The sequence below is a fragment of the Notolepis coatsorum genome (assembly GCF_963971535.1).
Source record: "Notolepis coatsorum genome assembly, chromosome: 3".
NCBI classification, from domain to species: Eukaryota; Metazoa; Chordata; class Actinopteri; order Aulopiformes; family Paralepididae; genus Notolepis; species Notolepis coatsorum.
Genome location: NC_140167.1, coordinates 110,073,732 through 110,101,630, shown reverse-complemented (window position 1 = coordinate 110,101,630; position 27,899 = coordinate 110,073,732). Strand labels below are relative to the sequence as shown.

General features: G+C 45.3%; 1 protein-coding gene across 1 annotated transcript in view; it reads right to left on the bottom strand.

Moving 5' to 3' along the window:
- LOC311224703 (coiled-coil domain-containing protein 138-like) overlaps positions 1 to 27,899 on the bottom strand; it is a 205,836-nt gene that overhangs the window by 76,513 nt on the left and 101,424 nt on the right. Inside the window, exon 13 of the mRNA XM_084309793.1 lies at positions 19,626 to 19,799. Coding sequence (XP_084165919.1) covers positions 19,626 to 19,799 — 174 coding nt within the window. The remainder of the gene's footprint in view (positions 1 to 19,625; positions 19,800 to 27,899) is intronic.

Here is a 27,899-nt window from a genome sequence, read left to right as displayed (position 1 = left end):
GCTTCCGCTCAGCGTCATCTGCACAACGGGAGCTGAGCGGGAGCTTGAAGCTCGACAAATGTACCCCACTGAGGCCCCCCACAACCATCAGAACCGGGGAGGACCGAGCCCCCCGACCCTCCCTAATGGAGGATACCCTCCCTATTGGAGGACGGGAGGGAGACGGATCCGACTGTGCGAAGAGGAACTCGAGCAACTCAGCGCACAGGGTGAGCAGACCGTGGCTTGACCCCACGACTACGCACACGCACAACCCGCATGCCACCAGGGAACGAACGGAAGGAACAAACCTCGTTACCGCCCCAAAATCACGGGGTCAAGAGCAAACTCAACCCCGTGGCAAGGCCGTAGCAGCGGAGCGCGAAGGAAGACCCAGACCCACTGAAGGGGGCCCGGAGAGGTCAACGACGCCACAGCATCCAGACCTCACCAGGCGGTCACTAGTGACACCGCCCCCCACATCGTCAGCGTATTCGGACAGGGCCCATCCAAGAGCGGGCCCTTCCCCCCACTAGCACGCCGCCTGGCACACTGACCCTGGCACACTCAGGCAGTCAGCATGGCTGTAACTCGAAGCACTCAAGAGGCTACACTACAGCGGGACCAGGCAGCGCACCGGGGAGACGACCTCCAGAAGGGTTCGATCCCTCAATCCAGGCAGCAGGCATTTGACCCGAGCCTGGAGCACTGCGGACGAGACAGGCGCCAGAGGGGTCAACTGAAAACAGCACCCCGGCGGAAGGGGCGTATGCTGGCATTGTTGCGCACCATGACAAAGCCTCCACCAAAAAATCCCGACCCAGAGGGGCCGAGGCAGAGAAGGCTGACACGATTGGCAGACGTCATGAACGTGCAGGGGCACACTCAACCGGGTAACCCGGGAGTTGACTCCGCTCCAACACACCAGGGAATCAACCACCCTCTTGGTACCACATGCGGTGGTTGTTCCTATAACCCCTCAAGAAAAAAACTCTAAAACACACCTGCGGGTATACACTGGCTATACCGCAGTACAAGTGTTTCAGTTTTCAAAACGGGGTTATCCCAGGCCTACGGGTCGACAAAACACAACTTCGGACCGGGAAGCACACAGGGATGCCAGAGGAGGTCCATAAGACCACCCCAACTGCTCCCTCTTCGCCATGCGTAAGAGAGGGGCGAAAAGAATGGAGAACCAGCCCCTTCATGATAGCGCAGGGTACAACATGTACCCAACAAAGGGTCTCCATAACACCCAACCCTGTGACACCCGGGCCGACCCGGCATTTTTCCCCCTGAAAAAAGCACAAGTCCCTCAGGGTACCAGAACAGCAGATTTGCGTTCCCGGCAGACAACGGGTTAACTGACCTTGACCAGCGTGACCAGAACCAGTCCCGTGCCCTAATCACGCCGACATCCCCACTCCAAGAGAGGGGGTAGGTACGCGTGTCGATCTAAAAACATGAAAAGAGGGCGCCACCCAGACGGTCCCATTCGTACCGCTTTCAGTGGCCCACCCCAAGGGCGTGAGACCCCTCTACCTATGTTTTGATCTATTCCGTTAACATCCCCCAGATACGAACGAGAATTCGTCGAGACCTAGCAACAGGCACTCGGAAGAGAAAACCTCCATCCCAGTTGCCCTATAAAAACGCTGTTTTAATAACGAGCAACCAAGGCGTACCAGCCTCATGCGTGATTCTTATCAGAAACACCCCGAGCCAGCACTATGTACGCGTCGAGACCCAAACACATCAATGGATAGTCTAACAAGACACCAGACATTGTTCCTCCAAGTCGCCTGGGAGAACGACAAGGAGCCGTCGAGCTTCACGTTCTTTCCTCTTTTTATTAAAAAAGAAAGAAACACAGACCGACATGAATCCCACGTGACGCGGCTGAGGGTAAAAATAGTTTTCATTTTTACATCCCGCCACCCTCACCACAGGGAGGAGACGGGAATCCTCAGAGACTTCCCACGTGAGCCATGAATTGAAAAGTCACGGTAACATTGAGCCATGTGACCAACAGACTCAAGTTACACATATATCGAGCGTAGCAGAACACCAAGTTCCTACCCTCTGTCCCGACAACTTGACAATGACAGAACCACACATGGGTCTGAAAAAACTCACGGAAGCCTTCGTCCAATAGAAACATGCCCAGTGACGTATTCTATGACGGGGGGAACCCATGACTCAACTGCCCATGATAGGTGCGGAGTCAGGGAAACCCTTCCCCCCCCCCGTGCCAAGCTGCCTAACAGCTTGGCCGGACCTAATGAAAAAGAGGGTAAAAAAAAAAGACCAATCAGAAGAGAGAAGGAGGGGTTTATCCGGTACCCCCTCGCAAGCCCAACCCTCGAATACGACAACAACAAATAGCCATATGATACCTTAAGTAGCCAGTATGCTAAGGAACAGCGCAAAGTTAACTCAATGCACGCTAGCCACAGACAAGTCTGTGAACAGGGTTTATAACAAGGCCAAAGTTTCATATATGTGTGAACCCGACACCCGTGTTTATGTTGCAAGACACAGAAGATTTGATAGAGAGAGAGAGCGGCCTGAAACCGCGGTACCTTTACACACACAAGCATTACTGCAGACCAACACAACAGTGTTGCGGCTCAATATCACTGTTTAAGCAACAGAGCACACAACTAACCTCTACCTTTATGTGAAGACCTAATCTTCAGGTCGAGGCAGAAAAAACCTTTTTCAACCGAGTGTAAGCTGCAGGCCTTGCTTAAGCTCTATAACATGAAAATGTAGCGACCAACAAGACTATAAGTCTAGCCCTCCTATCAAACCCACACTAGAAAAAGGTTCACATATCGTATCCCCATCATATGTAGTGAATAAACACACAGTTTGTAACAAAAACAGTCCCTCCCAGGAGGGACCTTTTATTTAACAAAAATCATATGGTGGGCCGGGAAGGGAACATGGGGGACCAACAGAGGGAAAAAGTCACTAGCGACGCCTGCCACGAGCCGCTCGGGATTTGCCACCCCGGGGAGCCCCGGAGGGACGGTAAAGGACTGGAGGCTGGTCACGACGATCCCTACCGTCACCTCCGAGCGTGGATGGGCCGGCTGCAGTGGCTGAGGCGCCCTCTCTCCTCCTGACCTTCTTCGCTGAAGGGCCAGCAGTGGCGGTGGTAGCAGTGGCGGTGGTAGCAGTGGCGGTGGTAGCAGTGGCGGTGGTAGCAATAGCAGCGGCGGCGGAACCTCGACGACGAGCCTTCCGTCTGACTCCACCGGCGACATCGGGCGGGGGGAAATGAGGCTGGAGCACGGAACGCTCCTCCTGCATTTCCCTGCAGGTTGAGGTCATCAGCTGCAACGCCGACCCGAAGAGCCAAGCATCGGAGAGGGGTGCCGTCAGAAGTGGAGTCCTCTTCCTCTCCGGCACACGCGCCTGCTCCAGCCAAAGGTGGCGCTGGGCTAGAGTGGCCAGGGCGCGTACTTTCCCAGCGGCGACGGCCTGCAGCTGGATCAGATGCAGGATGGCTCCTGCCGCCTGGGCGAGCTGATCACGTTGCACTTCGGTCAGCTCCGCACCGCCCGTCATTATCCCGGACATGAATCTCGCCAGCTGCGCGATGTTAGACGTGGCAGCCAGAGATTGAGTCGCGGAGATGAATGACTGGTCACTCCAGTAAGCCAACCGCCTCGCCGATTTCCCGTGTTTTTAGTCCACATCGAAAGATTGGTCGGGTTTTGAATGTCCTAACTGTGGTTGGTCCTAAGTTCGTTCCACCATTGTGGAGAAACGAGTCATAAAAAATCTATTAAATGACAGTTTTGAGTGTACAGTTGTGTGAATAGTTCATCCCTGATGTCATTAGATCACAGTAAAGTAGAGCCCTATGTTCCTCCGGGCACGGGTTAAAATCTCCTCTTTCCGATGGCAGTGTTAAATCTGGATATAGTCATTTCCTCATGTGACTACTATCCTTTTTCTGATGCAATGCACAAAGAATTCACATTATTCAGAGAAACTCCTATTTCACTAATAACACTTAAAATAATTTTTAAACAAACGTAGTGGTGAAAATATACACTTTGACTGCTGTTTTGATAGGGTTAGGGTACATTTGAAAAATAAACACAACATTAATTAATAGTTTGATCGATATATGACGAGGACAGCCAATTGGGGGACCCTACAGCTTAACTAAACATTAAATACAACTTAATTTCTCAATCTCAAAATATTCCTAAATCTGAAATAATTTTCACTGGCACACAGTGCCTAACTTCGGCCGAAAGATTCGGCACCATGGACAGGTCTGCTCAAACTAATTTATTTTGGGATGACATGACAATTTGGTACCATCTGGGTGGGAAAATTCTAGATGTGATTGCAATGCTTTATTCCTATACAGTACATCCCTAGATTGTGTTTTGATATGATAGACATTTTGGTTTTGTAGTTTATTAGTGGTTAAAAAACTGAGTTTTCGCAAAATAAGTCTCCTGCCATATTTTGCTCCCCTTCGTAGATTCGCTCGTAAGTCGGGTTGTGGGGGTAGTAGAGACATGACCATGATCACCATGATTTTTTAACCACTAATAAGCTACAAAACCAAAATGTCTATCACATCAAAACACAATCTAGGGATGTATAGGAATAAAATAATAAGATAATTGAAGCTTCTGTTTTTTGTCTGACATTGTCCTAGGACATGCATGGGCAGTATTTATACTATTTTACCATATTAGGAGCCAATTGCACTCAGATGCTCCGTGAGCCAACTGGAGCATTGCAGAGCAAACTGCGCTGACAGACATCAAGAGCAAATTGCACACCGTATGGGCGTGTTTGCGCTAGTATATCATCCTTGCAATATCTCTAGTGAATCGGTCCTTAACACTTTGAGCGCCACCCCTGGTTTTCCTTTTTACCGGCTGAATGCCACCATCGGCGCCAATGTTAACGTTAATATCGCCTAATCTATGTTTTAAATTATTAAATATGTGTCTAATCTGCCCATCGCATTATCAAAGACTATTTTCCAGTCAGTGCTGTCAAGGCAGATTGTTTTTTTATCGCATCGTTTCCGTTTCAGAGCAGTTCGAAAAGCCCCCGTTTTGATATAAAAAACAGCTCATTCTGGAGCATTCTATGAAAATCGTCTTTTAGTGGAATATTCCACAACGTTGATATTCGTCTGCCTTTTTATGAATCGTTTTCAAATAAACGCTAGATGATCAATATTATACATGCACGCAAGCACATTACGGCCGCGCGCGGATAATCGCCTCGTTGATTTCCTCTCTGACTTTTACAGTGAAACCGAAAGAAGACATTTCACAAAACAGCCTATATGTTACGAAGGATCAGATTAAACCGAATATATATATTTATTGATTGATATATATTGCATAATATTTGTATATCGTTTGATATCCCTTGTATATTCCTTGTACATATACACGGAATATCCCTTTAGCCTAGTACAGACCATAATATTTCATTCTCCTATTGGACAGCGGTCCACAGGCGCCATGGCCATACCTTCAATGTCGGGTTCAAAGTCACCGCCGGGGACATGCCTGGACATGAACGGTACTGCGCAAGGATATGAGACAGGAATAAAGCTGGTACTAGTTTGTTCATCTAAGCGTATAAATACGGCGCAGGTGAATACAGAAGCACTTAGTAATTAAAGTTGAAGCCTCACCCACGATACGACGTGTGGTGAAGTATGGCCTGTTTGGCCCCAAATAGAGCATTGAGACCGCGTGCGAATTAATAACTGAAGTGTCAGAGTTTAACGCTGTACCGTCGAGTTCGACCTATTCTATTAAGTCAGTAATAGTCTATTTGTGTATAGTGTATCGTGCGGCTAAAGTTCTACAGTGACCAGCATCACCAACGTTTCCTCGTATCAGCTAGAGTGCTTATCCAGGCTGGGCTGCTTACCATGGCGCTTTCACCCGAGGGGCCCTAGACGAGGACCGTGTGGATTATGTACACTGGATAACCTACCGACGACTGCATAGCCCTTTTCGGCTGGATTATATTTGCTTTTGGTCCTGTAATTAATGGAGCGGAGAATCGCCGACACCCACAAGTGTGTGGGATTTAACCTGTGAGGAGCCACGTCGAGTCTGCCTTTCAGAAGTCCGAGGCCGGCTAGCTTTCTTCCATGTGGAGCTACATGCTACGGAGAACAGCTGTATTCGTCTGCGGATCAAGATCTTATTGCACCGTCTCCTGTACTCGGAGTCTCCTTATCATCGTTGACCCAGACTCTACTACCGACAAATCCTCTACCCTTGCTGGCTTACAACCGGGGGGACCCTACCAGTATCTCCCGCTATATTACTAGTGTACCATAGATATAATTCCCTAAGATTCAGGTTGTATGACTATCGCCTGTGTAATATGAGAATGGACATTCGTTATTGATTTGCCTACGCACATTCCTTTGCCTTATAAGCGCATCCAAAGTGAAGTAAAGTAAAGTATATTATGTATCTTTTGCTGCTAATAAATACTTAAATACAGCTTTGTGTGGAACCGAGTCATTGTGGGGAAGTGTTCATCATTAGATACCTGTGTACTGTATGGCCAGTAGGAATGTACATAAGACGGTAGTGGTTTAATGATACCATACTTATCAATACAGTCAGGGAATTGTACCCCTCAGTTACACTATATCTTCATCAAACTTACTCTGATTATCCTAACACTGATAACATAGAGTCCTTACCTGACATCAGATGGTATCCAACTGGTATATTCCAATTCCTGATCACCATTCGAAAAAATCGATACGTGTATGGATCCAACGCGATACTGTAGAACTCCATGATCAGCGGGGATCTGAGGTTCCAGAATGAACTGTGGTAACCCCGGCTGGATCAGTGGACTGGAAAATGTGGAGTACCGGATTTTTTTCCCCATTCATTTTCATTGAGTCCATTCCAAAATCACTTATGTCATCTGGGAGACGACAGGGGGCGCTTTTTTCCACAGTGATCGCCGGCGCCGCTCGGCTATACTCGGGTAGGCTCGGGTGATGCAATAATTTTTCAGATCGCAAAAAAAAAAAAAAAAATCAGAGAAATCTCGTGAGTGGCATTCAACGTCACTATTAAAAACCAGAGATATCTCGTGAGTGGCACTCAAAGTGTTAAGACGGAGCAAATAGCGGGTGCAAATCACACAGTGATTTGTATGGGGTAGAACACATAGTAGCATACTACAATAACCTAGGCGTCCACAAAGACGACTTCAAACTGGAAATGGTAACTACAGATGAGGTACTCAAAAAACTGAGCGCCCTCCAACCTAACAAGGCCACTGGCCATGACAACATCCCCTCCAAATTCCTCAGAGACTCAGCAGCCGCCATCACCCCAGTCATCACACACATAATAAACCTCTCCATAAAACAGGGACACGTCCCCAAGGACTTCAAAATTGCGAGAGTAAAACCCCTGCTCAAAAAGGACAGCGAATTAGACCCAGGCAACTACCGCCCTGTTTCTATCCTTACATCCATCTCGAAAAGTCATGGAAAAAATAGTATACAAACAGGTTGAAAAGTACCTCGCGAAAAAAATCGAATCTACGAATTCCAATCTGGTTTCAGAACATCCCACTCCACTGACACATGCCTTCTCTATTTGAACGACCACATCAAACAAGAGGTGGACGCGGGCAAATACTGCGGCATGGTCATGCTGGACCTACAAAAGGCCTTCGACACTGTCAATCACACCATTCTGATTGAAAAGCTAAAAGCAATTGGTTTTGATAGTCTATCAATGAGCTGGATACAATCCTACCTGGAGGGGAGAGAACAGATGGTGGAGGTAAACGGTACCCTATCCCCCCCCTCACAGTGAGCTGTGGTGTTCCACAAGGAAGCATACTAGGACCGCTACTATTCCTAATTTATGCAAATGACATGTCGTCAGCTTGTGACAGCAACTTGTTCCTGTTTGCGGACGACTCAGCCCTGCTGGTCTCTGACAAGAACAAGTTACAGGTTGAAAAAGTCCTCAGCTCGGAACTAGGCAAAATCTGCATATGGCTCGCCGACAACAAACTATCATTACACATGGGCAAAACAGAGTCCATTCTCTTCGGTTCAAATAACAAACTCAGCCGACGGCTTCTCAGTTACAGTGGGTGACAATATTGTCACAAGAAAAGATGAAATTACCTACCTGGGTTCCATCCTAGAGGCTAATCTTTCCTGTGACAAAATGGCATCCAATGTAATAAAAAAAAGTCAGAAAAAATAATAAATAACGCACATCCTCCGTTTGTTGGTGCTGAGCCAAACTGTAAAAACAGTAATACATAAGATAAAGCAGGGCTCGCAACTCATTCGTAGTTCCAAGATGTTTATTTGACAAAAAAAGCAGATGCGACGTTTCGACCCTTCTGGTCTTCTTCAAGCATGAAGACAACACAACACTGACATCTTTTTATACAGGAAGTGAACTAAATTGATTATCAGCCCCACCTGGTGATCAGGGGCGGTCCCAATATTTGCATGATACATTCTATACATAATTAAGTAACAATTTCTTTTCATTTGACATTTTTTAGAAGATTTGAGAAATATCTATGTTAAACACAACATTAAGACATCATTTATAGATAGGCAGCAGTGTTAGTCACTGAAAACAAAAATGAAAAAAACAAAAATGAAAAAAACACAAACAAAAAACAAAAACAAAGTCCATTGACTGTCTCCCTCTATAAGTTAAATTTACAAATAAGGTCTAATGTCAAAGTCCTCATTGAGTCCTGTTGGTGCCATCGTTTTAAGATAATGGATCCACCATACTTCTCTCCTCAGTAGGAGATTATCTATATCTCCCCCTCGTCTTGGAAGATGCACTCTCTCTATTCCAAGGTATCTTAATGATGAGACATTGTGGTGTGCCTTTTTAAAATGTAAAGCTACTGGGCTTTTTTCATCCCCATTCCGTATCGTACTCCTGTGTTCAGCAATGCGTGTTTTTAAAGGACGTGTTGTCTTACCGACATATGCCTTACCACATGGGCACTTAAGCATATAGATTACATAGGTAGTTGTACATGTTATTTTGCCTCTTATTTTTATCTCTTTCCCAGTTGTTGGGTGATAGAAAACAGTGCATTTTTCTGTGAAGTGACATTGAGCACACGAACCACAACGTCGGTTTCCATCTGGTAAGTCATCTAAAAAAGTGTGTGTTTTTTTAGGAGGCAGGTCTGATTTAACCACAATGTCTCTGATGTTATGTGCTCTCCTGTAGACTAGTCTAGGGGGGATCTGAAAAGATTTATCCAATGTTGGATCAGAACTGAGAAGATGCCAATGTTTTTTAATAGTATGTTTAAAAAGGTTGCCTAGAGGCGAGTATTGTGTAACACACTGCATAGGTTGTACAGAGGTAGTTTTGTTTCTTGTAGATTGTAAGCAATCTTCTTGGGTTTTATGACCCACTTTCAAAGCTGCTTTTTCTACAATGTCTTGTGTGTACCCTCTGGTTTTAAACATCGTTTTTAAAGTGATCACCAGGTGGGGCTGATAATCAATTTAGTTCACTTCCTGTATAAAAAGATGTCAGTGTTGTGTTGTCTTCATGCTTGAAGAAGACCAGAAGGGTCGAAACGTCGCATCTGCTTTTTTTGTCAAATAAACATCTTGGAACTACGAATGAGTTGCGAGCCCTGCTTTATCTTATAAAAAAAAGTCAACCAACGAACTCGATTCTTGTACCGGATCTCCTCTCTGGTAAACAAGAATACCCTGAAGACTCTGGCAGGAGCACTCATTCAAGGGTACTACGACTATGCTTGCACCTCATGGTACCAAAGCACCTCAAAGGCACTAAAAAACAAATGACAAACATCTCAAAACAAACTAGACTACTGCTTGACCCGACTCCTAGAACCCACCTCACCCCTGCCCACTTTGACAACCTAGGATGGCTTAGAGTAGACGACAGAGTACAGCAACTTGCAATGGGCCTGGTCTACAAGATACACTACACGACCAAGGTACCCATGTACATGTCAAAATACTTCCCAAAGGTCAGTGAATACCACGATCACAACACCAGAGGGAGCTCCACAAATCATGTTAAACCCAGATTCGGCTCAAACAAGGGACTAAACACGTTTTGCAATTATGCCACATCAATGTGGAACGCCCTACCCAAAGCTGTAAAGGAATGTGAATCACTACCCACCTTCAAAAACACTCTCAAAAAACACCTACGGGAGACTGCAATTCGAAACTGGCCCCTACAAATGTCCTAACCCAGTTGTACAGTAAATGACCAAGTTGTGTATGTCATATATGTTATGATGAATTGAAAATGGGGGACCCTGATGTAAACAAGACGAAAGTCTTTCTCTGGTCTGCATCCCCTTAACAATTGTATGTATTGAGCTGTACTGTACTGTACCCATTCTGCAATCTGTTAATAAACTTTTCAATCAATCAATCAATGCTATTAGCGGGCGCAATCCATTCTTTGTGAATTCGCCCCTTAGTTTGAAAAAGGTTATAGTGATTCTCTGCACTAATACAACTGGCTAACAGGCACCTCCCACAGAAGGCTTCTGGTGGAAGGAGCCACACTACAGAAGGGGGGACCATCGACAAGTATTTGCATTCACATTGAAATGAACACACAGGACTGACGGGAGATTCTTGTATAGACAAGGTTCAACTTAACAAAATAAATATTTAAAATGGATCCACGTTTATTTCCTGCTGCTGTGTTTACTTATATACACAGCTGACAGGAAATAAACTTGTGTCTAAGACAAGCTGTTCCTTAACAATGCTAATCCCCTCAAAACAGTCAAGTAGCATCATGAAATTCCAGACTTTTTGCCATGAACATAACTTGCACAATAGAGGCTTTGTTTGTGCAGTTGTCTTTCCTCCAACATGGTTGCCTGTAACCATTGGTAACAGCATGCTATTACTGTTCCACTGTGACTTGTTTACAGGATCCAGATATAATTGTAATTGTGTTGCTACATTTATCATACATTTACCACAGAGCAACTGTTGTTTTACACATAGACACCAATGTCTCTGCTAGACTGGAGGGCATTCTAAACATTCTGTGAAAGGCCTGTATTCTCTTTGCTTTTGAATGGTCCCAATCTGCACCCCGTCTGCCCGGCTGGCGCTGGGAGCTCACCTGAGGCGGGCAAAAGAAAAAGGAAAGACTTGAGCCAAAGAGAAGAAGGTTTGAACACCTCTGGATATAGCAGGTACAGTACTTATATTCATTTTACATGTGTGCCGGGTTTTACACACATATGTGGCAAGACAAACACAGATGGACACACATCTGTTTCCTCGTGTCTCCTTTGGTCAGGTAAAGTAGGTTCCATGTGCTACTTCAAAAGGCATGGGTCAGGGCCCCGTGCTCTGTGTCCACACTGATTTAATAGGAGAGTATTTACAGTAACCCCAACCGCCCCCACCCCCGACTCAGGACCACATGGAGAGGATTAGTGCAACAGCCCTCAATGGGAGTCATATGGAGAGTGGCGCTGGACAGGGGGGTAGAGCGTGCACACACACACACACACACACACACACACACACACTAGAGGCAGACAGTGAACAGGGGCCATATGTGGCCTTGAGCTGGGAGCTGTAGTTTATATATGAGGGAGTGCAGTAGCTGCAGGCTGGAGGGGACAGGTAACAGACCCAATGTACACACTAGACACTAGCCAGGAGTAACTAGTAAAACACACTGCTACCGGGGGAACGGGCGGAGGTGTACCGCATGTGTGCCTGGACATTACATGTGTAACCTAGCTACCGCAGTATGTGCTGTGTGTGCAGTACGTCTCTGTGTGACTTTGTAATGCAGGGCCATTTTCCTTTTATTGGTGACCTTCAGGTGTGAACCTCTCTCCCCCCCCCCCCCCCCCCCCCATCTCCTCTCATTACCGCCCTATAAAACATAGTAATCAGCAAGTCTAACTAGACATGTAGCCCCCTACACACACGCACAACTCTGAACCCCATCCCCTCTGGTGCGCGGCTCTGCTCTGTTTCAGCGTACACCGTCTAAATGACACGGCTCGTAAAGGCCCCCGATGGGTGCTCAGGCTCAGTGCCTTTTTGGCGTTTCAATTCGCTGACAGGCAAGTGCCAAGCATTCTCCCTCTGCTCCTTTTGCCTGTAGACTAGCTATTCTCTATTGTATGGCTGTAAATTGCTTAGCCTATTTATAATTCTGTCCAATAGTGATGAGATAACGTGGATAGGCCTACGACATTATAGCCGATTGAATTATTCAATGTTCAGGGCTTGATATTTTTTTAATGGTTGGACCTTTTCGGTTTTGGCAGACGGATGAGTTTTAATTAATATGATTATTTAATTGTGTCCGATGAGTTTTAATTATGATCATAGGGCAATGAGGCTACTGTAGGCTAACTATTGGCTGTTGATAGGATCTGTGGCCATGTGAGGAAATGTATTCCATTAACATTTACAAAAGCATAGCCTACATGTTAATATGTAGGCTAGTCTACAAGGTTTCATGTCTTACAACCGGCGCTTGTTTGCAGCTTTTATCAGGAGGCTTATTTTCAATCAAATAATCAATAACTGAATGTAAGGGCATTGCCAGACCTAGTCCCCTAATTTGGGCAATAACACCTACCCAGCAGAAAATACCCTGTGCTGAGGACAGGACAGAATAAGCTTGGGACCGTCCTTCTGACTTCGATGGCTAGGCCTAACAAAATTAATAGTTGGTTTCAGGTTGGTTGTCAGTTTGGCCATGGGTAGGTAGGGAATTTATTTTATTTTATTTTTTTATTTTATTCTTTCCCACAGCGACTATGGATAGGGAATTTCTTTATTTAATTAAAATGTTCACAACAACATGGATGCATGTACTCTGCCAGCATGTTTAATATCCATAATACTAAATGTTTGACTAAGATTTCTATGAAACTTTATTAAAAAAAAAAAAAAAAAAAAAAAAAAATTTGTCTAAAAACTCATAAAATATATTGGGTCGCACCTAAATCGGCAGGGTCGGTCGGCAACCTGAAACCAACTATTAATTTTGTTAGGCCCTATGAACAACATAAAAACACTGCTTAGGCCTACAACTGCAACCAACTAAAAGATAAATTGACATTTGTTTTGCAGTTTCATTGTGCAGAAATGTAACAAAGACCATTTCAACACTATAGCCTACATGAGACCTATTGTAGCAAGCTCAAATCCCCCCTCTCCCTCCTGGTTTCAGCACCACGGACAGCGGTAGTTTGTGTCCTAATTCCGTGCCCCCTGGAGAATCCCAAATAAATCAGTTTTTGTCTTATTTTTCTGAAGACAATTCCTAGACGGGGACTACAGGGTTACACACACTACTGGGCAATAACAGAAATAGCCTAATTACTACAAACAGGCCTATAACTGAAAACAGTTTTGAATAACCTAATGTTGAGTTCAGTAGGAACAAAATCAACTAGGCTCATTTTGTAATGTTTAGTGGTTCAAGATTCAAGACGTTTATTTGTCACATACATACCAGGGCATACAGTGAAATGCGGGTGGCCATGCCCGCTTTGATTGTGCAATAATACAATAGTAAATAAAATAAGTAGAAGATAATAAAATAGACATGATAAAATAGACATGTGGTTGGTATATCTACAGCTAAAGAGAGTGGATTATGATCAGCCTATAACTACAGTGGCCTATATGTTATTCTCTTTTGAAAGGCAAAAAAAAAGAGATAAGAAGATAGCCTACCCACTTCAATGAAACCAATGAAAGATTCCCATTAAAACAAGTGAATGCTTCAACTTTGGTGCTTGCCAAACAGACAAGTCATAATTGATCCTGGGGGGACCACGCTGGCAGTTGGCATGGCTGTGCCAGTGTGCGTGGGGGCTGCATAGATACAATGGGAAGATTGCCATAATGGACTGTCTTAGCATGGCATCGCTATTGTATTGTAGCGGCACGGTGGTGTAGTGGTTAACACTGTCGCCTCACAGCAAGAAGATCCATGGTTCGATTCCCGCTTGGGGACCAGGTTTCCGCGTTGCCAGGTACCCAGGTGGGTTATCTCCCAGGCCTTTCTGTGTGGAGTTTACATGTTCTCCCCGTGCCCGCAAGGGTTCCCCCCCCCCCCCCGATAAGAGAAACCCAATGGAAAAACATGCACAACAGATTGCTGACGCTGTCGCGTCCTTGACGGAGCACTTGGATTGGTCCCCGGGCGCGGTACCTCGCCGACGCCCTGTCTGCTCCCGGCTGCCCTTGGGGGGAAGGACGACGGGATGCGTGAATACTTTCCCTAAGCCACTTGTCCTTCCGTGTTCGTTTTGCGCAATCTGATGTTTCTCTCAGCGCCCAATCGCGTTACTCCTAACAATCGCGCCTAGCTTTCAGTTCCACAGCCCATGTCCTTCAGTCCGATCAATATAAATAATGTATTGTTTTCATCTCTCTATATTAACGATTGCGTTACTCCTAACAATCACGCCCTAGCATTCAGTTCCACAGCCCAAGTCCTTCAGTCCGACATCACATCAATATAAATAACGTATTGTTTTCATCTCTCTATATTAACGTAACTAGCTATTCATATCAATCGAAATAACATATTGTATTGTTTTCATCTCTATATTAATGCTCTGTTTACGTTGGGTGGACGAGCAGCGAGTTTTAATATTGAGCACGGCATACCTTATAACTAACTTATGCCGCATAAGTAGGTAATATGCTCTTGCACGTGACGCGACTTTGGGCTTCATTATTCAGCCACAGGCAGGAGTTTTTAGATCACAGGCTGGTCATGCATAATCTCGCCCACCAGACTCTTCTAGCGAATTGACTAGGTTGTGCAAGTCAATCAATAGATTACACTTTCTGTAGGCCTAACACTCACCTACTCATTCTGTTGTGACACAACATGACATGTTAGGGTTCTTCCGTAATCATGTTTGAACCAATGTGTAAAAAATCTGTTTTAGATTAGGCTGTAAAGTATAGCGATGCACGGCGGTAGCAGTATATTGATGCGTATATTGATGCACGGCGGTAGCGAGTTAGTTGATAGTTAGTAGTATATTGATGCAGGTAGTTAGTTAGTATATTGATGCACGGCGGTAGCGAGTTAGTTGATAGTTAGTAGTATATTGATGCAGGTAGTTAGTTAGTATATTGATGCAGGTAGGTAGCTGATGCGACGGACTTGTGGAGCTGAAAGTTTTGAAAGTTAGGCCGCGATTGGGCGCTGAGAGGAACATCAGTGGCCAATTAGATCGTGCAAACCGACCGCGGAAGGACAAGTGGCTTAGGGAAAGTATTCACGCCGACGGGATGGGTTAAGCGCAGAGCTCAATCGCATCGGCGACCCTGAGAAAAAGACAATGCCTGTGTGCGTGCCACCCATTGCATGTCCCATGTCGTTGCATGCCGAATAAAGACACTCTAAAGAGGTCCTGCATTATGGCATCGCTATTGCGGTGTACAGGGGGCCTTAACCTAGCCAATCACCCCAACGCTCTGTTGGAACATATTGCAGTCATTCTCTCCCCTCAGCATCACAATGGTTTCTCTCTCTGCTAAACGCCTTGCATCACGCCCCCTGGCTCGATATGAAAGGTACATGAGAGGATACAGTCCCAGATTCTGGCCACAGCTTCCCACGCCCAAGACTCCGACCATCACTCATGTCCAACCCCACCCATGATTGATAGTAAATCGGACAGGCCATCACTTCTCACATGTGGGATTCATAAGAATCATATGGCGTGAGGTACTGGTATACATTTAGGTAAAATAGTGACATTATAGACAGCTCATAAATCTGTGATAGAAGAGTGACTGGTGTGGCTTAGGGCTACATCTACCAGAAGAGGTTTCCAAGCACAGCAAGTTGTGCAATGTTTAAAAGGAGGGAGAATGGGCCTAAAACCAACCCACAGCTACCTTTTACTGTGCCAACTAGCTGGCCTGCTTGGCAGGCAGGTAATGTAGCTAAAGAAAATAACATCTACATGGTGGCAATGCCCCACCTCCCGTCCCATAATAATAATCTTGTTTACTAGTTTTTAAGGGCAACTGCCTTCTTCAATATTGATGATGTCTAAAGTCAAGAGAACCACTAAAAAAACTGGGAAATGTGCAGCATTGGAAGGGGAAGAGGAGACTATGCCAGAGGAGGATAGCAGGTCTGTAGACAACGCTACCATTGCACACATTGCACTTGACGCCGACGAGGACAACCCATCCCTTTCTAATATGTTAGGGGCTATTAAGTAGATGGACAGTGGCATGAATGCCAGGCTACATAAACATTTTGACATCAATTGTTTGTCGACTAGTATTAATTGAGTTTGAGCTGGAACTGAAACGACATGTTAAATTGTACCACTACTCTGGATGTGTTTATGTGTGTTATTGTGCTCTCTCACATTGTGTTTGAAGATGTTCATGATGTCCTACTTCACCCTCTAAAGTCAGATTATGGTGACTAATCTCAACCCTATGGTAAAATCACCTTAGCCAGCTGGAATGTCTGAGCTTTAGATACTCCTTAAAATATATATTTTTTTGTCTTTTGAAATCACTGTCCGCTGATATTATGTTTCTTCAAGAAATGCATATTAAACAGTGCAGCTGGGTGGGCTAGGTTTATCAATCCACTCTCTCAAAGATGCGAGGGGTGGCTATATGCGCAAAGATATTCTACACCAACATCTACCATAGCCGATCGCAACGACTGGTATTTGATAATTGCAGGCAAAATATTATCATTTCATGTTACTTTTGTAAATGTATATGCCCCAAATATTTACTACACATTTAATAGTGGGTGGAGATTTCAATTGCATTCTGGACCCATTCATGGATAGGCACTCTCCTTGCACAGCCACACCTCTCAACTCCACCACAGTATTAAATGACTTGATTAAATCACTGAACCATCTAGACATATGGAGGCTACAGCACCCCACACACAGGGATTTCCTTTTTTTCCCCACAAGTACATGAATTGAAACACCTGGAATCTTTTATAAAATAATCTATCCTTGTATATGATTTAATTTCATAAAACTACCCTTCCCAGCTCATGCCAGCCCCCGTCAATCATCTGACTTCCAGCGTGAAGCTTTTTCCTCCCCAGTTCTTTTCGGGATCATATCTCACGGGTAGAACAAAGATGAACGTTATTGCCATAAAATATAACGTAGTTAGTTTATTTACCTTTCTTTGAACGTCTAGCAAAAAACGGCGTTGCAATCTGATGAAAGATGGCGGAGAAATTTACATTATAAAAAAGTAACTGTACTTACAGTAGATGTCATTCATGGTTTTTGCTGCCCTGTCGGGGGCGCCTGGTGGTACTAAATCTAGATTGAACTCTGCCATTGGAAAGGGGAGATTTGGCCCGATCCATAGATGTGTGACTTGGCCATAATAAGGTAATTTATAGGCCTGTCCGGATGGCAGAATTCAGTACTGTATCTACAAAAACCCCTGTAAATCATCTGCCCTTTATTCATTTGCCTAGAATTTTTGTACACGTGATCTCAAGAAGGTGCTGAATGAGCTCAGTGGCAATTTTTCATGTCTGGTCAATTTTAGCATGGTGTTATTCACCGTCAGAGATAAAGAAATAAATCTCCTTTGGTTCATTACAATTTACTCAAGCCTAGTAACAGACACAATATTTATGACACTGGGAATACATTCCCAGAGATTCATAGATGTCCCTAGATACCTAGAAGAACATGCAAATGGAACCTGTAGAAGTGGAGCAATCTTCCATTAACTTATGTATGTATTTTTAGTAGGGCTGGGCGATATGGCCAAAATTTTTATCACGATATCATTTTTCATATAGTTTTAATTATTATTATTATTAAATGTATGTTTATTTTGCAGCAGTTCTTTGTCGTTGCCGCCATCTTTAGTGTTACAGCCCCTCACACTCCAGTTCTCAGGCTGCAGCTGGTTTGAAAGCGAAAGTACCAAAAAAGGTGGCTGAACAGTTCCGGCTCTGCTAGTTTCTTTTCTATCTTTTGGCGCTTTTTTGGTGGACAAACCACCAAACAGTACAGACGGTTTCAAACTGTATTTTAAATTAGAAAGCAAACTAAAAATTAAAGATTAAAAAAAAAAAAATCTCAATTTGGTCAGTATTGTCATTTGGACAAGCAAAGCCATTACTTTAAGTTGCAAGTCTGTCCACTGTCTCTGGTTTTAAAGCTATCTATTTTTTCTCCCCCTTTTTTCTGTATTTTTCTCCCATCCCAATTTAGTCGTTATGCCAATTCCCTTCCTGGTCGTTGCGCGCAGGTCCCCCCACTTACCGGCCTAGGGAGGGTTGAAGACTATCACATGTCTCCTCAGATACATTTTCGCTTCTTTTCACCCGACAGTGAGGACTGTAACGCGTGGGAGGATCACACTACCTCCCCTAGATCCCTTCCCTGCTGAGCAGGCGCCCCGACCGACCAGTAGGAGTCGCTGTTTACAACAACCAGGATATATACCCCACCGGCTTCCCACCCGCTAACACTGCCAATTGTGTTAGTAGGGACGACTGACCAAGCCGGAGGTACCGCTGATAGCTGGATTCGAATCCAGTGTCTCTGCGGTGGTAGGCGAGCGCTTAGTCCGCTGTGCTACCCAGCTGCCCTTTATTATCGATTATTAAAATATAAAATATATCGTGATAATTATCGTTATATCGCCCAGCCCTAATTTTTAGGCACATTTTCAGAAAATATGGCTAGGGCTTAACATTGAGTGCCGCGCGTATTGCTTATCTTTACACCTAGAATGCCAGCTTTATAGTCGTTTCCGCGGTCGTTTCACTATGTGAAGCTGTGTGTGTGTTCTGTATTATTGTAGAGACATGGTGTGGCTCATTTTGACAAACATTACTTGTAGTGCAAGATGGGAATAATAGTTTGTTTGTGATTATAGGTGAAGTATTTCACAGCGTCGATAGGGATACAATAGGATAAGACTAACACTTCAATTAACACATCACTTTAATTTCACAGTGGATTGAAAATCAAATGCAAGCCTATTCCTCGAGATGAAAAGAGCCAATAATAAAACTATTTTGGATAGGATTGTTATATACAGAAACTTAGGATAAGGATAAGACTAACACCATTACTTGACAGACAGGACGTCATGTTTTTCATAGCAGATTGAAAATCAAATGCAAGCCTCTTCTTTGAGATGAAAAGAGACAATAATTCAGCAATAACCGCATGGTATTGATGACAGAGTGTTTGGAACCCAACTCGGGTGCAGAGAGAGTGATTTGCACTCCAAACAATCTACAAAGCCCCATTTAGCAAATACCAACAAGTCATCTCCGGACTTGTGTGAGTTGCCAGTGCATTGTGCGGTCTGTTGCATGTGCCTGTTCAATATACCCTTTTGAATTCTTTTTTAAAATAAACACCATAATAATTCTATTACCAATTAAATCTATATACAAAAATATATCAAATGACTCTGTAATTTGCACTGGAAAAAAACAAATAATGTCAAATATCATTATGCCATAAAAAGATAAAAGATAAATATGGTATATTTTGAATATATCGCCCAGCCCTAATGTGTGTGTGTGTGTGTCACTTACGGGACTGTCCTGTGAGCCGCATCAGGATGTCTATAGGGGTCTGCAGCCCCCCACGGCCGGCCTGCAACAACGACAGTAATACACACACTCCTCCATGATGGAGGAACAGGCCTCGACTCTCCACATGCAGCAGCTCTCCGAGGAGGCAGCCCAGCGCCTGGGCCAGGATGTCAGCTAGGAGCAGAGAAGAAGGGGATGTTACACACTCGCAGAGTCCTTGTATATACTGTGATGGGAAAATATTATCATGACTATAGATCTGTGTTCAAATACATATTCTATGTCTTACCACCTTGACTAGTTAATATGATCAACTAGTATACAGCTCAGACACTGGGACGACAGTCTTAACAGTGTCTCTTAACAACGACCAAGGTTAGGAGATAATGACATTTGGCCTATTCTCCAGTTCTAGTGTGAAGACATAACAAAGCCATAGACCCATTCTTTGTTTTAATTTCCTCACTAGGGCATTTTTGGTTGACCTTTCTTGTCAGATCTAGGTATCTTATGTACGTCATGTCGATTATGTATTTATGGTAAGTTCTGACGAGAGCTCTCTCTCACTTTCTGGTCAGACGTTCGTGTGTCTGATTGTAAACTGAGCTCTGTGGCCACAGAAATAAACGATGTTCTATATTTTCATATATACAAATTGACTCGTCTGAATTCCTACAGCTTCACTGTTTGGCTCATTTGAAATATTCCGCAACAATACTGTTATTAAAGGGATTTAAGGTAGAATCTGTAATGCCGTCAAACAGCGACCTCTAGGCAAAAGAGCCACGCTTGGTATCGTGCTTTTTTTTTTTTTTTATTGTTCTGGTCCAATGTGTGGGTTGGAGTTTAATAGCTTATTATACTGTGCATTTCTCTGGACCTCTCTTGGCAGAGCCTGAGTGTGACCAGCAGTAGCAACCCCTCCCCATATACCCATTGAAATCCAACCCATGCATCAGACACAAAGAAAATATTTAAACAAAGTGCAATACCAAGAGGGGCTCTCTCGCCTAGAGAGGTCACCGTTTGATGGCGTTACAGATTCTACCGTTGGAAATGTTTCAGTCTAATGGGTGTAACAACTTTGGAATAACTGTATTCATTCGTTCATCATCAGAATGTCCTTTAAAAGGGGCACTTCCCTGATTTTCAACCTTAATCCTATCATTCTGTTGTGAGGAGGACATGTGATAAACGGACATGTACTGTAACTCACCAATGAGTTCTGTGTCTAGAGAGCTCAGCCGCATCGGCACCCAGGGAACTTCCTCTGGGTGATGTCACAGAGAGGAGAGCAGACCTCTAGCGAACTACAGACACCATTTCCTCAGCCATTTCTTCAACTTTCCTCGAGTTGGGCCTAGAAAATAGTTCTACATTTCGTTAGGTCTGCTCTGCTCTAGGCGACGTCACCCAGGGGAATTTCTCGAGGTGCCGATGCGGCTGAGCTCTAGAGACACAGAACACGCTGGTGAATAAATTTTTATTAATCACAGGTCCTCACAACAGAATGATAGGATTACGGTTGAAAATCGGCATGAACTGAGCGTAGCTACTGAATCTTTCCTCACTGTGACTTGAAAACTTTACTCACACATTTCTCACAAATGTAGCCTAGCAATTTGATTGTATTTCTCTAAGTAAACTAACCTCATGAGGTTATATTCTCACAGAGATATGTTAGAGTTGTTTTAATGCATTCTCACAGAGATATGTTAGAGTTGTTTTAATGCAGTTATGAATGATGGTTCAACAACGGTTCAGCAAAAAACTTCAATGATCTTCAAAATGTTTTCCAAATCAGATCCTAGGCAGTGCAAAATTAAAAAAAATCTGCAAACCGCCAGGAATGTGGATTTGGCGGTTCTCAAAAGCTTTTACAGAGCAATTGTGTACACGCCTAGGTCCTCTACATCGTGCACAAAAGTTCCCCCTGAGTCCTCTTTGCTGCGAGCATGAAAGACACCCATGTTACCAGTCATCTTGAACCATACATCAATTCACATCAATAGGTTTTAATAAGTCCTGTGAAAGGTATATTGATTTCCTCAATGAAATACAGAACTTGTGAAGTTGCATTGTAATAATTAAGCTTTTTCCAACGGATATTGGATATATGGATACATATTAATGCCATAGTGATACGAAAGACACAGACAGACATGGTTTGTGGATGTCTGGATCTACTCGTATGTACTGTAGGGCTGGGAGATATTGGCAAAATATCATAATGCATTATTTGCGTTAGCTTTGCCAGTATTTCGCGCTTTTTGACAGCATTTTGTTTTCCAGTACAAATTAGAATGAATGAAGTCTATTTTAGTAGTATTTTAAAACTTTTTTTTTTAATTATGTAGAGTCCTGTTGAGCACATCAGGGGGAAGAAATATCTCTCCGTTATACACAATCCACTTTCACGTCAATCCAGGGATGGATAGGAAGCCAAGCCTGGCAACCAAACAGAGACATATTGAGGGAGAGGCCTCAGGGGCTATGGACAGCTGTCCACTTATCAACAGACGGGATATATCAGAATAGTGACTTCATCATCCCATGTTGAGATTTACATTGTATAGAGCATGGAGCACAAACCTTTTGACGTCGAGGGCCAAGGACCCAAAAACACAATACGAGTGGAGGGCCGTGGACTGGAAACGGGCGATTTAAATGGAAAACGTCAATCACAATGTCTCAGGTCTTATGTCAGCGTGTTGGTGCCTTATAATTAGAATTGGATGATGTGCTCCATATTCAGATCGTCCTCTCACCCTGTGAAATTGCCAATATCCGTTGTGATATGCCCTGTTCTCTCTTGGAGTGCAAATGAGAATGGAATGGACTGCTATCACGCTCTTTCAGAGCAAACGGTAACACCTGTACAGGGCTGTACACTAAGCTTTTTCACTAGGGGCACACTTGCCCCTAAATGAGAAATTTAGGGGCAAAGAATATTTTTTTAGGGGCACATTTTTAAATAACTATTTTACCATTATAGTAGGGCTGGGCGATATGGCCTCTAAATGATATCGCGATATTTTTTGGCCATATCACGATACACAATATATATATCGCAATATTTTGACATTTCCTCTAAAGCACTTAAAAATGCTTGATTTAACCCTTTGATGCATACAGTCACGCCAATATGATGATTATAATAAGTCCCTGCAACATATGTTTGCATTATTAAACCATGAAGATGCTTTAAAAAATAATTTAATTAATGTACTAAGAGTAGTCTACTGACACACTAATAAAACATGTATTTACATCTAAGACCATTTATATAAAAACTTTTGGGTGCCTTTTTTTTGCACAGTACTGTGTTTTCTATCCACTTTAGCCAAACACACACACACGCATATATATATATACACACTACTGTGAGAAAATAATAATCACACACACAAAGGGATAATGGCTTATAGCAGACTTAATGATTTTAGAATATTTCAGATAATGAAATTAAATGTTTATATCATCAACTATCCAGTTAGTATTTATACTGTCTGTAACGTTTGGCTACTTTAAATAATTGAATGTAGAGAGAGCTGTACTGTATTGTACCCATTCTGCAATCTGTTAATAAAGTTTTCAATCAATCAGAGCGAGAGAGAGAGAGAGAGAGAGAGAGAGAGAGAGAGAGGGGGCGAGAACGAATGAGAGAGCCAGCCCCCCCCCCCCCCTCTAGTTCTAGTTTCACGTTTTGATCGTCTAAGCTGCCGTAGGTGATGACGTCACACTCAAATGTAAGCAGGAAGCGTTTAACAGACGGAGATGGAAAGTGGATGATATACAGTAACAGAAACGAATAACCAATAAATATGAAGTTATGTTTAAACTTCTGTTGTCAAGCGTTGTCAATATAACTCACCCCCTTTCCTCCCGAATGGAACTAGTGTTGTGGAGTCCGCTTTGACTGGTGTCCAGGGTTAGCAGCAGCTAACGCTAGTTAGCTTAGCATAATCCTAATAGATACCGTGGATAGCAGCTAACGTTAGCCCATTGCTCGTGTCAATCAAATTGCATGTTATTAAAGGTCCGCGCTGGTCTGTCTAATGCAATTACAACCGCAACATTATGTCCTGGTTGTAGGCTAATGTTTTATCCAATTTGTATGGATTAATTTAGGAGTGAAATGCGAATGAAGGGTTGCAATCACTACTCGCAAGCTTGCCCCCAGATGATATTTTCCACTCGCACCGGCCAGATTAGGGGGCAATTTGCGACGAGATGCTCGCAGTGTACAGCCCTGCTGTAGTCAGCCTAGAAAATGCTCAGAACAAACAATCACACCTGTAGTCATCCTAGAATGTGGGCAGCCCTGGTGCAGAGATGGGGAACAACAGTTGGGTCCAGCTAAAAGCTCTGTGGGCTTTTCACACAGCTGGATGAAGTATAGATAGTGTGGCTCTGGGGTTAGACCCGAACCTGTGCAGCTGGATTCTGGACTTCCTGTCAAACCGCCACCAGGTGGTGAGGATGGGCCCAAACACCTCTGACCCTCAACACAGGAGCCCCCCAGGGCTGCGTTCTGAGCCCCCTCCTCTACTCCCTGTACACCCACAACAGTGTAGCCACACACAGCTCCAACATGGTGATTCAGTTTGCTGATGACACAACAGTGATAGGCCTAATCACCAACGACGAAACGGCCTACAGGGAAGAGATTGACAATCTGGTAGAATGGTGCCGGGTGAACAACCTCTCCCTCAACATTGACAAGACCCAGGAGCTGGTCGTGGACTACAGGAGAGGGAGAGAAAGGCTGGACCCCATCAACATCAACTGGTCTGCTGTGGAGAGTCAACAGCTTCAAATTCCTCAGTGTTCACATCACAGAGGACCTAACATGGGGCGTGCACACCGGCCAGGTGGTGAAGAAAGCACAATAAGCCTCTTTCATCTCAGGTGGCTAAAGAAATTGGGCATGGGGTCCCAGATTCTAAGGGCCTTCTATAGAGGCACGACAGAGGGCATCCTGACCATGGAATGGAAACTGCTCTGCGCTCAAACCACAAAGCGCTAAAGAGGGCTGTGCAAACAGCCCAGAAAATCTGTTGTTGTGAGCTCCCGTCCATCCAGGATGTATACAATGGACGGTGTGTCAGAAAAGCCTGCAGGATTATTAAGGACCCCAGCCATCACAACCACAATCTGTTTCAGCTGATGCCGTCTGGCAAACGGTACCGTAGCCTCAAGGCCCGGACCAGCAGCCTCCTGGAAGTCCCCCCCGCCAGGCAGTCAGACTGCAGCCTCAAGGCCAAGACCAGCAGCCTCCTGGAAGTCCCCCCCGCCAGGCAGTCAGACTGCAGCCTCAAGGCCAAGACCAGCAGCCTCCTGGAAGTCCCCCCCGCCAGGCAGTCAGACTGCAGCCTCAAGGCCAAGACCAGCAGCCTCCTGGAAGTCCCCCCCCCCAGGCAGTCAGCCTCAAGGCCCGGACCAGCAGCCTCCTGGAAGTCCCCCCCGCCAGGCAGTCAGACTGCAGCCTCAAGGCCAAGACCAGCAGCCTCCTGGAAGTCCCCCCCGCCAGGCAGTCAGACTGCAGCCTCAAGGCCAAGACCAGCAGCCTCCTGGAAGTCCCCCCCGCCAGGCAGTCAGACTGCAGCCTCAAGGCCAAGACCAGCAGCCTCCTGGAAGTCCCCCCCCCCAGGCAGTCAGCCTCAAGGCCCGGACCAGCAGCCTCCTGGAAGTCCCCCCCGCCAGGCAGTCAGACTGCAGCCTCAAGGCCAAGACCAGCAGCCTCCTGGAAGTCCCCCCCGCCAGGCAGTCAGACTGCAGCCTCAAGGCCAAGACCAGCAGCCTCCTGGAAGTCCCCCCCCCCAGGCAGTCAGCCTCAAGGCCCGGACCAGCAGCCTCCTGGAAGTCCCCCCGCTAGGCAGTCAGACTGCAGCCTCAAGGCCAAGACCAGCAGCCTCCTGGAAGTCCCCCCCGCCAGGCAGTCAGACTGCAGCCTCAAGGCCAAGACCAGCAGCCTCCTGGAAGTCCCCCCCCCAGGCAGTCAGACTGCAGCCTCAAGGCCAAGACCAGCAGCCTCCTGGAAGTCCCCCCCCCCAGGCAGTCAGCCTCAAGGCCCGGACCAGCAGCCTCCTGGAAGTCCCCCCCGCCAGGCAGTCAGACTGCAGCCTCAAGGCCAAGACCAGCAGCCTCCTGGAAGTCCCCCCCCCCAGGCAGTCAGCCTCAAGGCCCGGACCAGCAGCCTCCTGGAAGTCCCCTTCCACAGGCAGTCAGCCTCAAGGCCCAGACCAGCAGCCTCCTGGAAGTCCCCCCGCTAGGCAGTCAGACCGCAGCCTCAAGGCCCAGACCAGCAGCCTCCTGGAAGTCCCCCCGCTAGGCAGTCAGACCGCAGCCTCAAGGCCCAGACCAGCAGCCTCCTGGAAGTCCCCCCGCTAGGCAGTCAGACCGCAGCCTCAAGGCCCAGACCAGCAGCCTCCTGGAAGTCCCCCCGCTAGGCAGTCAGACCGCAGCCTCAAGGCCCGGACCAGCAGCCTCCTGGAAGTCCCCCCGGCCAGGCAGCGTGAATATTTTCGGCAACCAACTTGTGTTTAGCGTTTCTCTGATTGGCCACTACGCCCATGTGACCGCGGCAGCGCGAGAGAGCTGCAGCGCGGAAATAGGCTGTCTATTGCCTCGCGCTGCAGCGCGGAAATAGGCTGTCTATTGCCATTCTCTAAGACAAACTCTAACCTTAACCAGCTCCTTAACAGCGCCTAAACTTAACCCTTCTAACCTTAACCAACTCCGAAACAATGCCTAACCTTAACCTTAACCAACTCCGAAACAATGCCTAACCTTAACCTTAACCAACTCCGAAACAATGCCTAACCTTAACCTTAACCAACTCCGAAACAATGCTTAAAGTTAACATGCCTAAACTTAACCGGCGAAAGAATGCACGTTAAAAAAAAAAAAAAAAAAAATGTAAGGGAATCGAACTTGTCACCAACGGACCGCAGGATCCACAGCAAGGCAGCGCTGCCAGTTGAGCTAGTTGTCGATGGTAAAAAGGGGGATTACGGCTACATAATGCTGCCGCGACGGAGCTCCGCTCTGTTGCTGCCGCGTCGCCGCGGGGGCGTGGCTAGACACAAGTTGGTTGCCTTTAATATTTAGGCGGCCAGGCAGTCAGACAGATGAACAAATAGCACTGTGACTGAGGGAAAACAGTGCTACTTTATATACTTTATTTGTACACATTACTGACTTGCACACAATACTGACCTGCACACAATACTTACCTGCACATACCATTGAGCACACAGTACACGCTACATTGATATTTAATTTCTGCCATTTAATTTTTTTTACACAGAGTACAAATATAATTGATATTTTATCATTTTAATAGTTTTTATTGTTTACACCATTCTTATTGTCTGTGTGATGTTGCTGCTAGGCAGAGGAGGCAAGGAACTAATTATTTCACTCCTCTACTGTAAAAAGTCAGGGATGCGACAAATAAACTTGAAACTCACCTGTAAGTGTATAATAACACACCTTGCAGCGATGCAGTTTACCACAAACCTGACACACTAACGCTGCCCTCTTCTGTTGAGCTTGCACCATTACAGGTGAGCTGAGGAGAGGTAGAGCCCAGCGCGTCTTGCACTGGGCTGGCACAAGTTTATATTGTTTCTGTTCCCTATTATGAGTTCATAGAGTTCAGAGAAAACAAGTCATTTCAAGAGAAAACTACCCTTAGGCCCCGTTTAGACGGAAACGCTAGCAGGTGAATCCGCAAAAATATTTTTACGGATGTGCCTTTCGTTTATACGGAAACAGCGTTTTTACGGGGTGAAACCGCAAAAAAGTGAGACTACCTTCCAGGGTGGAATTCCTAGAAACGCAAAAGCTTTGCGCTCTCGTCTAAACTGTTAAAACGTATAAATCTGATAAAACGATGACGAAATGGTTGTCACGGCTCTGGTCGCGCGTACTGCTTACGTCACAGGTAGCAGGTATGCGCCAGTAGCCGAGACGTAAACAAAGCAAGTATGTCTGAACGGAGATCACCTGAAGGCTACATTGGCAGTACTTTTAACCCTTTCACTGCCACACGACAGAAGGTTAACCCTTTACTATCACACAACCGGCTGTCGTGTGGCAGTGAAAGGGTTAAATACACAAGAATCTGACGCTGCTTTGGTCCAATCACATTCCCCATCCACAGTCTGCGAATCAGAGGCAGAGTAGGGCGGGTCTTCACAGCACGTCATGTGACATATGCGCCAATCGTGTGACAGCGGGACTCCGTCGTTACAGCGTCGTCTGCAC